Below are 18596 nucleotides of genomic sequence, written 5' to 3'. Positions count from 1 at the left end.
CGGCATTATTGTGGAGTGAGGGTTCATTCCACGCTGTGCACGCCTGTGTAAAAAACAACTTTTATTATTTTTCTGGTCACAGAGATAGGAAAGTCCCTTGAATATATGCTTGCCTTCCCTTTGTTTTAAGGGAATATTCATCAGGTCAGAATAACAAAGAAGCATAGAAATTTCAACTCCATGACATTTATTGCTTCTGTCCATCTGTCTTGACAGAGGGACATTGAAGGAACCATACTTTATCTGGCTATAAGAATGTGAGAGTAGGAATGAAGGGGCTCCACTTGGTGATAAAATTACTTTGTCTTAATTTAAATTTGTACAAATAAAGAATTTCTTTGTTTGCTTTTGTACCACACCCAACAGTACTCAAGACTTACTCCTCGTTGTGCACTCAGGAATTGACTTTGATGGACTTGGGGATGCTCGAGACTTAATCTGGGTCAACCTAATATGAGGCAAGTACCCAACTCACTGTATTATTTTTCTTTGGCTCTCAGTGAAGGACATTTATACTTTCTCATTTACAAGTTACTTTTAGATGCTGAGGTTCAGGAAGGAGACACGTGGAAATGTTTCATAGAAGATATTTTGCCTAATGAGCCCCAGAGAATGGCTGGAAGGAAGGATTCTCGTCCTGCAACCCCATGCCTCCTCTGGAGCATTGGGTGACTTAGGACTAGACAGTCTTAGCTCCTTATCTGAATACAGATCAGCAGGGACCTCAGAGGGAAAACAACAAGGGAATCAGGTTAAGGGCATAGGATTAAAACCAATTAATTTGTTTTTCTGCAATCCTGTGAAGGATCCAACATTTACAGAGCTATGGCTGCTATCCTACAGATAAGAAAGTGTCTTTATTTTTACTTACAATATATGATAATCATTCTTTCCAGAAGATTCCAATATGATGGGGGTGGGGAAATTGTCAAATAACAAAGAGGCATCAATAATATTAGTAAATACTATAAATTTTATCATAAGTGGGTAAATGTTTCATATAAAGTGTGACTCAAAGAAGGATAGAAAACTCTAAGTAGTGGATATAATGGAATTGTTTCCAACTCTGGGCCATAGGGAAAACTTTGTGAGGAAGGTTGTAATAAACAAGTGTTCTCTTTCCTCATAGATTATGTTTTATTGAAGCTGCATGATTCTCTCATTAGGTGGAAGCTTCATTAAAACAGAGGTCTTATCTGTTTGGAGAGTTATTTCAGGTTCTTAAAAAAGAAAATGAATCATTGTATGTTCAATAAATATTGTAAAATGAGGACTGAAGTGTTCCCAGCAGCTTTCTAATGACTCCTTTGCTCTGAAGGCTTCATGAGCTTCTTTGATATGGGAATCTGGGCATCTCTCTATGAAAACAACTTTTTTGGCTAATAACTGAATATGCCAGAGCCATTAAAGAGAGCATTTCTTCTCACATTGATTTTTCCCATCATTTCTCCCATATACAGAATACTCTATGTTACATCATAATAGTCAGAGATTTTTTATCAACATATTTTTGCCAAAAAATAGTTGGCTATGACCATTAATAAATATTTTTTTCAAATCAATACATTTCTTTTCTTTATGACAGTGTAGCAAATGACTTTTGATACTTAAAAGGAAAGCAAACTGATCTTTTTCATTAGAGTTGAAATATCATCCTGGAGAAAGTTTACTGCAATATTGTGAAGTATGACTTACCAAATTAAATATTTGGTGTCCAAAGATTCTTCACTGCTACCCTTGTTTTTTTGTATGATCTACTGTTCTTATCATCATGCATATGATATCGTTTACTTTGTCATGACATAGAGCCTCATCTTTAGATCCATGTATGCACTCACTCTCTATGTCTTTGTGAACCTTTTGATAACTGCTTCATGTGACATAAGGTTCTAACTCTTAATTACCCACACCCATAGCAGTTTCAAGGATGGGCTCTTACTATTTCTAACAGTACAACCACCCATTTCACTGGCTGCAGAAACAGTGGAATTGGTCTTGAAAGGTTCTATTCATATACACTGACAACACACAAGAACTAAGGTTTCGAGGTTCACATCTGACAGTGGATTGCAAGAAATACGTGGACTTATATGTCATTTGATGAATACATTGCCACTTTATATTTTAAGCAGTGTGATGAACAGTATTATATCCTTTAACAATCAAATAATGAAAGGTTACAACCCATATGTACTGAGCCAGGGCCGGTGCTTGGCTCCGGCCGGCCGGGTTTTCGGCCCGGGTGCCCATGCCTCTGCAGAGCCGGTGGATGTGGAACGAGCGGAAACCAGAGACAGCTTTAGGAATTGGGGTTCCAGCAAGTGCTTGCACCCGCACCCATGTATGGAGACTGTGAACTAAGCTTTTGCCCCACGCCGGCTAACAGAGGAAATAATCTTCCTTCTTGGTCTCTCTCCCCTCCGGGAGAAGGCGTGGTGTCCGACATTTTGTGGGTCCATTGAGAAGGTATGAACTTGTGGCGCGAAAAAAAAAAAAAAAATGTGTGCTTTGAACTTGAAACAGCCGCGGGATACAGGGCCAGCCCCAGCCGGGGCCGGTGCTCGACTCCGGCCGGCCGGGTTTTCGGCCCGGGTGCCCATGCCTCTGCAGAGCCGGTGGATGTGGAACAAGCGGGAACCAGAGACAGCTTTAGGAATAGGGGTTCCAGCAAGTGCTTGCACCCATGTATGGAGACTGTGAACTAACTTTGGCTACATGCTGTTCCAGGAAGGGAAATGATTCATTTTCAAACTTAAATCTTCTCGGACTTAATTACTATAATACAGAAATTGTAAACCGCGGTAGCGGCCGCGCGACATTTTATCTCTTCATTCTCATCAGTGGAAAACTTATTATCAAATATTTCCTTGTTAATAGAGCTGTATTCTTAGGGGATAAATTCCAAAAAAAATAGTGAGTCTGTTTTGAAACTCTAACAACAATAGTGAGCTATGTGTTGAAATCTGGAATGTAATCAAGGTAAAGAGAAAAGGAAGTGAAATTATCACTCACGTACGGGGTGGGTTGGGGGGTGAGGGGTGGGGCGTATACTTTTTTTTTGTTGTTTGTTTGTTTTGTTTTTGCTTTTGTTTTTGTTTTTATTGGTGGTGGAATATGGGCACTGGTGAAGGGATGGGTGTTTGAGCATTGTGTAACTGAGATATAAGCCTGAGAACTTTGTAACTTTCCACTTGGTGATTCAATAAAATAAATTAAAAAAAATAAATAAAATGAAAAAAAAACAACCCATATGTACTGAAAACAGACAGTTATGCAGTAAAATATAGTGATGTGATTAAGTGCTCCTTTTATTTGGAGGGTGCACCTTTAGCAGTGCTTAGGGCTTATTTCTGCCTCTCCATTCTGGGATCACTCATGGTGATGCTCAGGGATCAACCCAGGTCTGGGGCATGCAAGTTAAATTTCCCTGTACATTGTATTTTTTTCTGACTCCTGGCACTTCTGAATTGAACTGGAATTTGTTCTTCTCTTACTTCCAGAAACAAATTCCACCTTTTATTTTTCTTGCTCAGATTTTAAGCAAACTCTTGGAAACAGGAGCTTCCGTCCCAGCTCTGTAGGTTGGCGGGCTTTGGAAACCTTCTGTAGCTTTTCTCTACTGCTTACTCACTACAAGCAAGTCAGAAAGAAGTCTATCCTACAAACTCAGCATCGCCTGCTTCTCCAGCAGAGGAGACCCTAATGGGGCACTTCAGAGGACTGATCCACTTGAACACAACTGGTAAAGAACGGCTCAGAAAAGTGACGTTATAGCAGAAGACATTCCAGCTAAGAATCGCATAAACCAATATCCATTCAGCCACTAGGATGAGTCAATGATCCATTCACTCGTTCACCAAAAATTTAGTTTAGTTTTGTTTTCTGCACCACACCTGGAGTTAGCCAGGGCTAATTCCTGGCTCCGTGCTCAGGGATCGCTTTTGGGGGAGAGGCAGTCAGGGGACCAGGTGTGGTGCTGGGGATCAAACTCAGGTCCGCTGTGTAGAAGGCAAATGCCTACCTGCTCTAGTACCATTTCAGTCCTCAAATAAAATAATTTTAGATCCTGTTCAAACTAATAGCTTCAACAGTTTTCATTCTGAGATTCACAATTTTGTACTCCCTTGCTCCAGATCCCTGAACCTGATTTGAAAGCAGAATGCCTGCTGTCTTATGCTGAGACACAGCGCTGACTTCCTGTGATCTCACAGAAACTTGAACTAAGAATTTAACAATTCTAGGAATTTAGTTACACTGTTTCCTCCTCTTCAATCAATCTCACTCTCACTTTTCCATGACAAAACAGCATGTATATTCTAAGCCTCTTTCTCTTCTACCTACTCAAAAGCTTGACGCTCACTATATTATCTTTGCCTCATTTTTGACATATTCTTGTTGACTAGCTAATTTTCTTCTTTTCTTCTATCAGAGGTCGCTGACCAATCCTCAATATTGTTTTTGACTCTTAATCATCCTTTTCCCTAGAAACTATGGCTAGTGGTATTAAGGTTCAGTGGTGTAGACATAATGCCATGCTATCTACACAATTCTCCTCCTGGAATATTTTTTTAAGCAAAGATTATGTCTATGGAAAGTTGATATTAGAAATAAACAGTGGGATTAGTTAGCCCTCATTACAACCAATCTGTTAATAGAGAAAACAATGAATACACAACCCCATAACATGCAACTTTGAATACTGCAGACATACTCAACTAACCTTCTCCTAGAGATCAAAAATAGCACCCACAGAGGCATTTGGAATGAGAAGCTACAGTACTAGCTGTTTAAGTAATTGGGAGTATATTAACTGAGGCATGAAGAACCACATCTTCTCTGCACTCAATGGCACATCCCGTTCCCTGATATAATCATCCTAGTATCAAGCTTAGAGTTCCCTCATAGAGTTCAGCCACCTGGGATAGCTTAGACATTTCCTGAATTTTATATCTTATGAATTACAATCACAACAGAGTTCTCAGAACAAATATAGACATCATCGTTCTTAAATGAATTTCTGATGAGTGGCTACTGAATAATCCATAAATAATTCCTGGTCCCAAAAAGGTCATATAATTTTTATTATTGTTATAATTTATATACAACACAAGCTACACAAAATGCCAACCAGAAAGCAAATGTAGAAAAATAGTAGAATTATATTGGCACTAATGACTTTGTTATACTAGTAATGTTGTTACAGACAATTGGTAAGGGTATGCAGGAGTTTGTAGTTATTGTATACAGATAATGTAACCAGAAATAATACACATTAGAGATTCACAGTGGTATCAAGCTATACATTCAGGTTCTTTTCAGAGAAGGGGATCATGCCAAAGACCCTCCTCTCTTTACCTACTACAATACAGTGGGTCACATTTAAAAAATAAATTAAATAAAGCTCAGAGCTCAGTGGTATGTGATAAATGCAACCTAAAGACTGAATTCTCTCTGACAAACCTGAGTGTGGTAAAACATGGATATTGTTGGTGTAACTTTTATGTATTAATGATTTTTTATCATCTACTAATTTTAAAAGAATACAAAAACTAATTGTGGGTATTATCCAAAACTTAGTTTTACAGATAGGTGATATGCCTGTGAAAGGGTGGTGCTTTTTCATAGTATGAACAATCAAAAGCATCATATAGTCTTTCCTTTTGAAAACTTCCTACCCTATACTGATGAGGGACTTGCAGTCACAAGACATTGTGACACCTTTACACTGTCACAGCTTGTATTCCTGTGACATGTTAACTGGGTTGCTCTTCTTCCCAACTGATAGGATTCTGAGATTCTCTGATCAAACTGTGGTTTAGTCTAACAAGTGCTGGGATAGTGAAATTTTCAGTGTCTTACAAATACCTTGTTCACAAGTCTATCTTTGTAGATATTGTACTATTTATGTGGGAGCCCATATCCTACGCTATATTTATGTTCTTTAAGGATGAGGATCCTTCTGACTAATGTATGCAACCATCAGGGCTTAACATGGAACCTGACAGTCTAAATAATATGTTTTAAAAATGCACTCAAGTCAAAGTTGTAGAAAAATTGTAACAAAACAACATCAAAGAACTCCAGATTAAGTTACATACAAAGACAGTTTGTGGGACATAGTGAGGTGCAAAAGCATATGCATAGGTTTTCTAATGTGTGTTCCTGGATTTTATTAAACATTTTTAGAGAAAAAGAATGAAGCAGGGGATTTTGCTATACATGGTAAGTTTAACCTTGGGCTAAAAGACATTTCAAGATACATTTACAATGTGATACAATAATAAAATTCTGAGTTACAGTTATAGAATTCAAACACCTTTATTGTATGCAATGATACTCGCATGTATGTGTTAAATTTAAGCCTGCTCTTAACTGTCGATAGTGTTTTACACCATACTGTGAGAAGTAAAATAGCTATATTACATAGTTCATCTAATCATGCACTGGGTGAAGCTTGGAACTTTCAGTTTGGGAGCTCTTGATATCCTAACAAACAGATCAAAATACTGAAATATTAAGTCAAGAGTTTTAGACAAGTTAATCTCCCTTAAATAACATAAAAAATACTTTAGAAAATTTCCTAAATTATTGAAAAGAAAATTTTGCATAAAAATTTGCTTTAAAATATTCCTTAGCTAGAACACCAAAAATTTAAGATCCCTATTGTATCCAGACACTATTATAGGCTCTGCTTTTCTTCAATCCATATTATACAACTGCTTTTCAAAGTGGACAATTACAATCTATTTTATAGATAAGAAAATTTTGTCCCTCATCGCTTTAAAGCATGTTCCAGGGAAGGAGTGACTGTTCTTTCTGCAGATAACTACCAGTATGATGTCCTCTCACAAATTCAGAAACTTAGTGGGTAATCAGAATATCAGTTTCTTTGGAGTATTATGGGTCTAGAGAAGAACTCATCAGTTTTCAAAGATCTCTCCATGAAGGCTCATAGTTTTACATTGTAGGTCCATTCCGTATAGTGTGAGGAATCAATCATTCCAATGTAAGAACAACAGAAAGTGATGTGTTAGTTATTTTTAAATTCATTACCTTAAAAACTGGTAGTATCCAATGGGAGGCAGGGAGATATCCCAAAGGCTGAAACACTTGGCTTGCATGTGTGAGGCCCTTAGTTTAATATCTGATATGTCATGGCCCTCTGAGCACTTCCGGAAGATAACTACCTCTATGATATCCTCTCACTAATTCAGAAACACATGCATCAGCAAGTGGCCCTAGGGATCCCCAGAAAGATTGGCCATGAATAGGATCACATACTTGAGACTGGTTAGGCCTTTAAGACTTCGCTAAGCGTATCACTTGGAATGTATCCTAAACATCCTGTGTGATTTTTCCAAATACCCAAATGGTAAGTCTATTTGATTGATTCTGTGCATGAAACAAAAAGAATGAAGAAAAATAGAGAAAAAGATCAATAAAAATATTAATAAAAATGGTACTGATAATTTAAAAAATGTGTTACTTCCTTGACTTGACTTGCTTTTGTGAACTTATCTATTTTAGATTTGAAGTCCAGTAGACACATATTGATAGGTTCCTTAGAGAGAAATGTCAAAGATTGTCATACAGAACTAATTCCAGTGATAGATGTAATAACATAAGGCTAAGGAATTGACCTATGGCCCTCTCCACTGATAATTTCCTTCTAATACAAACAATATTAATTGGTTCCCGATGTATAAGAAAGATCTGCACGGTGACTGGTTTTCATAATCCCTTTGTCACTTGTACCCATGCATAGTCTCCGTCTGCTTTTCTAGTATACCAAAGATTTTGATTTACTCTCACTCACCTGGAGCTTTTTCCTGTTTGTTCGTTTCTGTTTGTTTTTATTGTTTTTGTTTCTGTTTTTAGGACCAAAATCAGCTGCTGCGCTTAGGGATCACTGCTGTCAGCGCTAGTAAGACCGTATAGTACACCAGCATTAGAACCCAGGTTGATCACATGCAAGGCAAATGTCCTACCCACTTTACTATCTCTTCGCCCTCTTACTTAGAGTCTTTGAACTGGTCTATTCCCTCTAATCTGCACAAATAGCATTCAGACTTTGAACCTGGGCTTCAAGGGTTCCAGTCAATTCTTGTTGACCACATACTACCCATCATCAGCATAGATTGATGTCCTTTCACTGATACCCACAGTATCCCTACCACTTCCATGGTGCCTAGTGATTTTTTTAAAATATCTCTGATTGATTTTGCTCTTTGTTAGATAATATAAACCTTAAGTGTATCAATACATCTCTGCACAGAATAAGTCCTTAGTATTTGATGAAAAAATGCTTAAATAAAATTTATGGCTTGATTAGTGCACCTGAGAGTGATCGGATGTGCAAGGAAAAATCACTCAGTTCTCGATCTTTCATTCACGGTATCTTTCTCAGACTTCACTGAATAATGAAGACTGGGGTTCAAGTTGTGCAATCCATACCTCTTCAAATACAATATCATTACATCACATTAATTTAACAAGGTTGTGTTCCTTGAGTTTCTCAAGGACAAGGGTTTTGAATTTTATACCAGTTGTCCCATCTGGAATAAATGGTTCAATAAATATCTCTGGACTATAGAAATAAATGAAAGGCCCATTTCTCTGTAGTTTTCCTGTATCCATAGTACTCTAGGTACTTTTAACCTGTCATTGAGGTTTTCTCTTGTCCAAGAAAACTTTAGTTTCACACCTGCTTCATTGCATGTGTTTGACTTGGGAACAAGAAATTCCAATTAATTTCACTATTAGTAAGTTTTATTTCTAGCTAGTTCTGAAAATAGTGGGAAAAAAAACAAAGACAAAAATCCAAAAGTGTTGAGAGAATGAAGACATACTAGACCATTATCTTAGACAGGCATATTTTTATCTTTTTTATAATCATAGTAGAATTTCCCCATTTAACATTACATATTATATATATATATATATTTAGATATCTATACTTCAATATAAAGAGACATAAAAAAGCCTTTCAAATGAGGCATGATAGCAACACTTGACACCCTTATTTACAATATAAGATGTATTTTCTACATAATCATTAATAGATGTCCATAGGCCAGAGAGGGTTTACAAGGACATCAGAACACCTCTATGAAAAAGAAACGTATACTGTGTAGCTGGACATTTATTGCCATTAGTTCTCACTATGTCCAGACAACATATAGAAGTTAAAAATGGCATATAGTTATGGGAAAATACAATGTTGTTTGAATTCTCCCTGGCTCCATAAGTGCTGGCTACGCAGTCTATTCAGACAATGACACATGTTCTAATGGGAATTGAAACACAAAATTAAAAATGCTCATTGGAGATGCAGGGTTTATTATTTGGTGAGAAGGAGACATGGCTATAAATGTGTGGTCCTGCACAGAGCATGGACAGTTGTCTAGAACAGGAATACTGCATCCTGGTTGGCACTCCTAGGAATTAAACTCTTCTTGAGTCATACAGTAGATAGGTATGGTTCATGAGTAACCAGTGGTACAAGAGGATCCAGGAACGGCGATGGTCACTAGAGGAGTTACAATCCATGGTGTTAACACTGTTATACAATGACATTTTGGAGAAGATCAACAGAGAAATCCTACATTTAATGAGTGGAAATTGAACTCTGTAGAATCTTCAACTTCATCTCACCTGTTTTTTTTTTTATTATTATTCTTAAGAATTTCTTGTCACCTCACTCTCAGGCTCCCTATCTGCACTTATGCCCCATGACCTGCATTTGATTCCAAAGTCTTATTATTATTATTATGTGAGACATACATTTCTTTTAGATGAACCTGTGTATTTTCTTGGTGTGCTTACCATTGATCACTCAGAATCACAGTACAAGTGCTAGGACCAAGAATCCACTTCAAGATGAGCTTCTAAACGTCAGAAGGCAATTCTGAAGAAATAGAATATTTGGCCTTCAAGTGACTAGTTCTTGTATTAGACATACCAAGTGTCTTATTGTTTTTTTTTTGAACTATCGAGGGGAAGCATCTGACTGTGCTCAATCTTATTCCTGACTCTGGAATCAGGGGTTACAACTGGCAATGCTCAAGGGACAATACGGGTCTTACCAGCTGTACTACATCTCTACCCCACCACCCAAGTCATAATTCACGAACGCTTTAGTCCAGCTAAGTGAATCTTCAGTTTTCCTCTAGCCTACGCAGTACTACATCTTTGAGAGCATTTTGATTATCTTTTTTTTAATTGAATCACTGTGAGATATAGTTACAAATGTTTGCTGATTGAGTTTTAGTCATAAAATGAGAGAACATGCATCCCTCCACCAGTGTACATTTTCCATGACCTATGTCCCCGGTACACTTCCTGCCACCCCCACAACAAACCCATGCCCTGTCTCTATGGTAGGAAATTTACTTTCTACTCTCTCTCTACTTTGGGGCATTATGGCTTACAATACAGATACTGAGAAGCCATCATGTTCGGGCCTTCATCTACTTTCAGCACACATCACCCTCCTAAGCGATTCCCCCCAACCCTCATTGACTTGCTGGTCTCTTCTGTATCCCAGCTGCCTTTTTTGAACCACCCCCATTGAGTCATTTATCAATAACTATTTCACAAGAGTCTTCAATCTAGCTGCTCTTGCTATCTATTTTTGAAAAATAAATTATGACCTTTCCTAGCCCTTTATTTTCCTAAGGCAAAAAAGACATTTCTATTGAAAGATAACCAGCACCCTTCTTAGAGCTCCCCTGAGGTTTTTGTTTTATATCAAGAATTCCTCCATTTAGATGCCATTCTCCTTCCATGGAGATGAGCAGCTGGCTATATTAATGGTGGAGTTTTTTTTGTTTGTTTGTTTTCAATTGCATCAAATGCTAGCATAGCATTTCTTTGGAAGTGTGTCAGCAGGAGCACCTCACACATGCGCTTCAATCTCAATTTCCACTTCTGCTAGGTTTAGTCTATGTCAAGTTTCCTTACAACAGGCAGATTTAAGCAACCAGAAAAATAATTTGTGAATTATGTCTGTGCATAGAAAAAGTCTAACATAGTAGGTGGAGGAAGTCCACATACTTTCTATAGGTATTTGTCTTTATAATAAACATATTTACCAATAGCATCACCTCTATCCCCCTGCACTTTAAACACCTGGACCATTGCTGTTATAAAATAAACTTGGATTTATAAAGCATTCCTTTGTCCCTTACTGACAAAACATGAGGAGGGAATGAGAGAACGGGCATCACATAGTATTGAACAGGTGGTAGATTAGAATATATTAAGGGTTAATTTACACAAAATATGTTCCACTTCTGCACAGAGATTAACCTGAGATCTGAAATGCTTGTGTGCACTTAATTTAATCAAAATGATAAAGCTATAAGCTAGTCGCATACTGAACAAATCTAGTAAAATTAGAGCAATTTCTGTGAACCAGTGTTTTAAACTGCGGGCTCACTGACTCCAACTATTCTTCATGTGTATACATATATATATATATATGTATATATATATTTTTTATTTTTAGAAAATTTCTAGAGTGAGACTCCAGCTAGTTATACAGGTCAGGCAAAGTCTTTGTCATATTTTACACTATTGATACAGCTTTCTCTATTTTCAAAAATAAAAGCACCTCAAATGTCTGGTTCCATTCCTCTAGACCTTCCTTTTTGAGCTCCAACTTGGAATGGCTGAGGTCTAAAAAGAATGACCCAGCTAAGACTCTCAATAGATCTTCAACATTTCCAGCAAGCTACCATATCCTACACTGTCAAAGACACTATTTGAAGTAGTTGAGTCCTGCCACCAAGAAGAACTTCTCTAGGAAGAGTTCAGAATCCAGAACTGCAATGTGAGCTGCTCGGCCAATGAGGGTGTTGGCAGTGTTGGGCAAGGCATGGAACACATTGTGTCGGATTAAAGTGCAGTCCTTTGCTTCCACCAGAGGACGAAGAAGGTTGTCAATCATTTCTGCATACACCGGCCCTGCAAATAGGAATAAAAGAGTGTGAAGTTAGGCAGAATATAGCAGAGAATCCAGAGTGGTGGGGGAAACCTGGGTTTGCTTGGGATTACTATTCTTGGACACACCAATTATAAAACAATTTTCAAGATCTTCGTGACATTTGCAAAATGAAACTGAAGACAAGAAACTGAAGTTTTATTTTGTTCAGTTAGATAAGAAATAGTGAGGAGTGGTGATGGTGTTGGTGCTGGTAGCTTTGTTTTGAGTTTTCCTGCAGATGCCATAATGATCTATACTATGTGGATACCACTTCTACCAACACACATAAACCAGTCTGGTTTCCGTTCATCTATCTCAAGCATAATTTCTACACTTCTCCACATCCTTCATGTTTTCTCTTAGTCCTACTTCATTTAAAAACAAAGGCATAATAGACATCTTATTTCTAAACTTGGAAGCGAAATTCAGATGAGAAAAATAAATGAACAGAAAAGCAATTAAATGGAACTATTAGGCTTTCTGATCTGGTCTCAAAGCTGCAGAAAGGAAAGACCTGTAATAAGTGACATCCAGGATTTGAGTCTTTGTACCTCACCCAGTCATTTTCATTTTTTTGTAGTGGGGGCAAGCATGTTGAGACTTCCTTTAACTCAGAAGTCTTAATAAGAATTGCTTGCTTCTGCAATCAAGGAACAGGCAACTTTATGGAGGTATTTTGTGCCAGGGTGCAGGAAAAACTAGGAACAGCCAGGGATCCTGTTAAAGCCTGCACTTCATATAGGCTTCATAAAAACATCAAATATGACTTAGAGAGTTTTAGGACCACTGAGGCTCCAGGGCAGCTTGAAAGACACCAAAAGGTCTCCTGGATTCTATACATTCCACTTTGGCTTTGGGGCCTGTATACCAGAAGATTTGTAGAACTGGAGGTGAGGGGCAGGGACTCTAGATGATTATGTCTTTCAGCAAAGGGCAGAAAGGAAGAAAGACAAAAATCGGAAAGATCATCAGAAACTCAAGATCATTTCTGCAACTTGAAAATCTTCATATCTGATTTATATTTCATCCTCTCCTAGACTAGTTTACTTTTATGCAGCACTTTTTATCAGGGCGATTTTATTATATTTTACTTTATACCTCTGGAATGGTATGGTACTTCTGAGGTTAGAATAGCATATTTATTTATTTATTTTAATATATTAGCAGATGGTCAGCTGAGTTACTGAAAGATCTGTTTTAAATATTCAGGTCTGTATTTATGAAGCTGAAGTTTCTTCCAGTTCGGATGATGAGAACTCCTTTTAAGATAAACTTGCTGTTATTTTATTTTATTTTGGTTTGTTTTTTTATATTTTTATTATTTTATTTTACTTGGGGTCACATCAGTGATGTTCAGGGGTCACTTCTGGCTCTGCACTCAGGAATTACTCCTGGTGGTCCTCGAAGGACTACATAAGATACTAAAGATCTAATACAGAGTAGCTGTGTGTAAGGTAGACGCTCTACCCACGGTACTATTGCTCTGACCCCTGGCAACTTATTTATTACTTACACTGCTCTATTCACTGACCTAACCCACATAGTTCCCTTTCTCTAAAAACATCAACTTTTAGTATGAAGCTCCTATGGAACTACGATTTTCATGGGTGAAAAGAAGATGGATTCTCTCAATGCTAAAAACATATTTTCTTTCATTTTTTCCTTTTCATCCCTTCCTTCCTTCCTTCCTTCCTTCCTTCCTTCCTTCCTTCCTTCCTTCCTTCCTTCCTTCCTTCCTTCCTTCCTTCCTTCCTTCCTTTTTTCCTCCCTTTGTGGAATTATTCCTCAATGTAAAATATTATATTAATATTTTAATTTTGTAAAATATTATATTAATATTTTACATTGAGGAATAATTCCACAATGCTTAGACAAAATATACTTAAAAACTGTAACTTTAAAAATGACACACATATCAAAAAACTAGAAGCAAAATATGAAAAGTTAGTCAAATAAAGATCTAATATCCCCTGGTAGAATTGAGTATTTTTCAATCAGGAAAATGTATAATTTTGTAGTATGCATCATATTACTTTTCAGATACATAAATGGTAGTTAAAAGAGCAATGTATTTTGTGTATTAAAATGTGTTGAAAAATTTTAGGTTAGAAATTCAAAAATGCACATTTATTTATTAGTACTGACTGTTTAGACTTCAGATGGAACATTTTAAAATTAAATAAATTCAACAAAGATGTTATTTGATTGGAAAAAAATTTAAAATGCTTGATATAGAAATAGACTGATTAATGTAATAGTGTTAGATCATTTCCCTATCTAGGTTGCGAAAAAAAAACACTTGGCAAAAGATAAAAAAAAAATTCATTAAATCCTGGCTACAATGTGTTTATATCCACTAACATGCCATCTTCCTAGATTTTTTTTCCTTACTGTACCCTTTGCTCTTTCCATATCAGTGCTATCACAATGCATTATTTACTTTTCTATGATTTGAAAAATTGCAATGCACTATCAATTCTATGATTTTTCAGACCTGAATTAAACAATGCTTCTCTGGGGAGTAGAACATTCAGAATTCTATATGGCTTACATGAAATTGAATGAGGTTTCTATTGTCACATATACATCTCAGACCCTCCCATAACTCAGTAAAGGATGAAATAAAGCACTCTGCCCTGATGGGATCAGTTGCCTCAAATAGGCATAGTGAATTTCAGAAATTTACTTTTGCCGTATAACTTAAACTGATTAAAAATAAAGTTAAGTATGGCTCACCTGTGTGTCTGTCTTTGAGGGCCGTTTTACACATTTCAATCCTGGCTGAATGAAATGGCACATACCGGTCTTGGGGAGAAGCAACGAGCACAACATTTTTAAAATACTGCAGCCCTACAAGAACCCAGATGGACATTTTTCATGAAGACGGTTTCAGCTTCACTCTCTTACTTGCATGCATTTTATACAAGTTGCCCCAGAGAAAGGGGAAGTGTAATTGTGTCATTGCATGAAGAACTTTCAGCTTGAAACTTAGAAAGGAATCTACTACCCTGGGACTTTTGTATATTAGTAGAATACAGGCTGTTCTCAAGGACCACAGAAGCTAAGACACACAGTAAAATATTCTGAACTGTGAGAGGAGAGGTAAGCAACCTGGATGTGGCACGGGAATGGGACCAGAATATGAAGGAATCACAAAGGAAGTAATTCTAATGTTCTGTCCATCCCTCTGATACATGACTGCTATCTTTATTTCACCCTTCTAATCATCTGCTGCAGTGACGCATTCTTGGGACTCACCCCGCAGTTCTGACTCACTGAAGCCAGCATCCCAAACTGGCTTGGAGACAGAGCATCTCCCAGTGAAACCTCACTGTGTATTCCTGCAGCTTAAGAGTCAAACACCTCAAGTACTGCCCTTGTCTCAACCCAGTGTACCTGCAGGAGGCCTCCTCTGAGACAAATGCCTCATCTAAGACATCACTCTCATGCCAGACTATCTCAGACTTTTCACCCAGGGTGAACAAATGGAAAGGTAGAGACCATTACTTTCGCTACATTGAGACAAGCCCAGCTCCTGCATGTCACAGGGGTGCTACTTGCTGGGATTTCTGCATTGCAAGATGACTTCCCTCATTGTCTAATTCTGCTTCCTTCATTTTCCCATGGACTGGTACACTATAGCTCAATAGAACATACAGGGAGTTTGGTGGTAAAGGAAACTGCAAACAGTTATACATCAGTCTATTCACATGGCTTTCACACTCAGAGAGAGGTCTTAACAACAGCAGTGTTTATTGGCTGATGAAAGATAGACCTACAGTGCTTATATCGCTCAGTAGGATTGAGGAGGCCCATTTTTGCTTCCTCACTGGGTATAAACATCAGTGTAGCCCTTTCTGCTCAGTAAGTCCCCTTTACTCCGTAAGGATTATTGAGTGAAGACTTACTATATGGGATACATGAGAAAGACACCAAATTCTTACTGCCTTCTCAACAAAATTAACCTTTCCTTTCTGTAAGTAGACTGGCTAAAAGTCTGTGAGATCAGAACAGTAAAAGATTTGTGGGAAGAAGGGAATACATCTTTTTTGTATGAAGATGTTCTTCTACTCAAACTTAGTTTTCTACTCTGATATTGTAGAGAAGGTCATCCAGAAATGGTCAATTCCCCAGCTAGGTGTTGACCTTCCAATGCTGTGCATGCGGTATTTTTGGATTACGCCCTCTGTGATGTAATTGAGAGTCATGCTGATGCTAGTCTGTGCCACAATGGTTGGGTGTTCTGTCCACCTTTAGGATCAAAAGATGCCTGCTCAAAGAAGTCACCTGTTTTCTGACTGAGCTGGTAGAGGAAACATTTGCGCAGATCAGCATTATCCCTGAAGGTCAACTGTAAAAGGGATCCGGATTTCTTCAATTTTTGCATGAGCCACAGACCTACATGGACAGAACAAGGCTCAAGTCAAAATATGAGACTAAATTTACACATCTGTTAAAATTAAATTTTTGTTAATTTAAAAGCCTAAATGATTTTTAATAAAAGTTTGAAAAAAGTGAAGGGCAATTTTATATTAGTTTTCATAAATTCATTCTATATCATGATATATCTACAGTCTAAAGAGTCTTAAGGCCCTTTTCCCTCAACCCATTTAAATTGTTACAGTAAATTAACCTATGAAATCAATTCCATATAACAAAAACAAATGTAGGAACATTTCTAATAGTTTCATTTAGGATTTTTAAAAACAAATTAACCTTACATTTTGATGAGTTCATCCACTGATATGTTTATACAGACCCTAACAATGATAAAATATTCTGCCACAACAAAATATACATTTATAAAAATGCAGAAATAAATAAGCTATAGCAAATACACATTTATATTAGGTTATCATGGAAATTCATGAATGAAAAAAATAAGCAAAATGAATTAAAACATTACTCCTGATAATGTGCATTGCAAGAATAACAAGTAATAATTCTTTTCAAAAGTATTTTCTGATATTGCAAGTGTGAAACTGAAAAAACTTAAATGTGTTTTAAATAATTTGTTTCTGCACATTGATGGCTTTCCTGTTGTGTGAGGGAAAAAGGAGTGGCAAAAGAAAATATATACATTTGTATTGTACCAATGGGCTGGAGCGATAGCACAGCGGTAGGACGTTCTCCTTCCATGTAGTCAACCCGTGTCCAATTCCTTGTTCCCTCTCAGAGAGCCAGGCAAACTACCGAGAGTATTGCACCCGCACAGCAAAGCCTGGCAAGCTACCGGTGGCATATTGGATATGCCAAAAACAGTAACAATAAGTTTCACAATGAGAGACATTACTGGTGCCCACTTGAACAAATCAATGAGCAACGGGATGACAATGACAATGATAATGACAATTGTACCAATACATCAAATAACTCATGTTCACAAAAAATGTGCTGAAAGTAATAAAAATGAAAACAAACATGACTCATTGGAAGGAAAGCAAGCAATCCAGGTTATTCTGAAAGTATAGCTAATGTAGGGGAGGTGTAGTTGCAGAGGGTGGGCAGATAGACATAGAAGAAACGTCACTGTCACTGTCATCCCATTGCTCATCAATTTGCTCAATGGGCACCAGTAATGTCTCCATTGTGAGACTTGTTACTGTTTTTTGGCATATCAAATACACCATGGGTAGCTTGCCAGGCTCTGTTCTGCGGGTGGGATACTCTCGGTAGCTTGCTGGGCTCTTTTAGAGGGACCAAGAAATCGAACCTGGGTCGACTACGTGCAAGGCAAATGCCCTACCCTCTGTGTTATCACTCCAAGAAACTTATTAACTGTAACACAAAAACTCACAAAAAATATTGGGACTATCAGGGGCTATTTTATGACTAATTTGAGTGATCCTAAATCTTTCTAAGTTTTTGTGAATTTCTTTATAACCTACTTAAACTTGGAGTTGTCAGCAGTATCACAGGTTATTGAATAGTTTGAGGTTTTAGTGAATAATTTGTGTGAGGTTTTATTAATACTATATGTTTAGTAGGGGGCTGGAAAGATAGCACAGTGGGTAGGGTGTTTGCCTTGCATGCGGATGACTTGGGTTCGATTCCTCTGCCCCTTTGGAGAACCCAGTAAGCTACCAAGAGTATCTTACCAGCACATCAGATCCTGGCAAGCTCCCCGTGGCATATTCAATATGCCAAAAACAGTAACAACAAATCTCACAATGGAGATGTTACTGGTGCCCACTCGAGCAAACCGATGAGAAACAGAATGGCAGTGACAGTGATAAATGTATTTTACTAAATATCCCAATGGTCTTTTGGACTATTATATATCAGTTACGTCAATTTCACAGCTACAGTACAAATACTGTGGTATTTCTAAGGCCTCATTGTAAGCCTGACACCAAACACTACATTATCTGGTGTTATCTGATGAAGACACTAAATTACCTGGCTTGTTCTGAGAACTTTATCACTATCTTTTGCCTCTCTAGGTCATTCTACATTTCGGTCTTGTAGTGGACTGGAGCAATAGCACAGCAGGTAGGACTTGCCTTGCACGCGTTTGCCTTGCACATGGCCGACCTGGGTTCGATTCCTCTGTCCCTCTTTGAGAGTCCGGCAAGCTACCTCAGAGTATCCCACCCACACGACGGAGCCT

General features: G+C 37.6%; 1 protein-coding gene across 2 annotated transcripts in view; it reads right to left on the bottom strand.

The window, feature by feature from the left end:
- Window positions 1–5057: 5057 nt before the first annotated feature.
- The window catches only part of FAM135B (family with sequence similarity 135 member B), a 354762-nt gene continuing 341223 nt past the window's right edge, over window positions 5058–18596 (bottom strand). For both annotated transcript variants that reach the window (XM_055126148.1, XM_055126147.1), the window contains exons 19-21: window positions 16274–16384; window positions 14723–14836; window positions 5058–11967 (exon numbers count right to left, since the gene is read on the bottom strand). In XM_055126148.1, coding sequence (XP_054982123.1) covers window positions 11762–11967; window positions 14723–14836; window positions 16274–16384 — 431 coding nt within the window. In that variant the 3' untranslated portion in view covers window positions 5058–11761. The remainder of the gene's footprint in view (window positions 11968–14722; window positions 14837–16273; window positions 16385–18596) is intronic.

Source organism: Sorex araneus, chromosome 2, assembly GCF_027595985.1.
Source record: "Sorex araneus isolate mSorAra2 chromosome 2, mSorAra2.pri, whole genome shotgun sequence".
In the NCBI taxonomy this organism is placed as follows: domain Eukaryota; kingdom Metazoa; phylum Chordata; class Mammalia; order Eulipotyphla; family Soricidae; genus Sorex; species Sorex araneus.
Note: the sequence above shows the minus strand (reverse complement) of the source record. Positions and strands in the feature narration are given on the sequence as shown.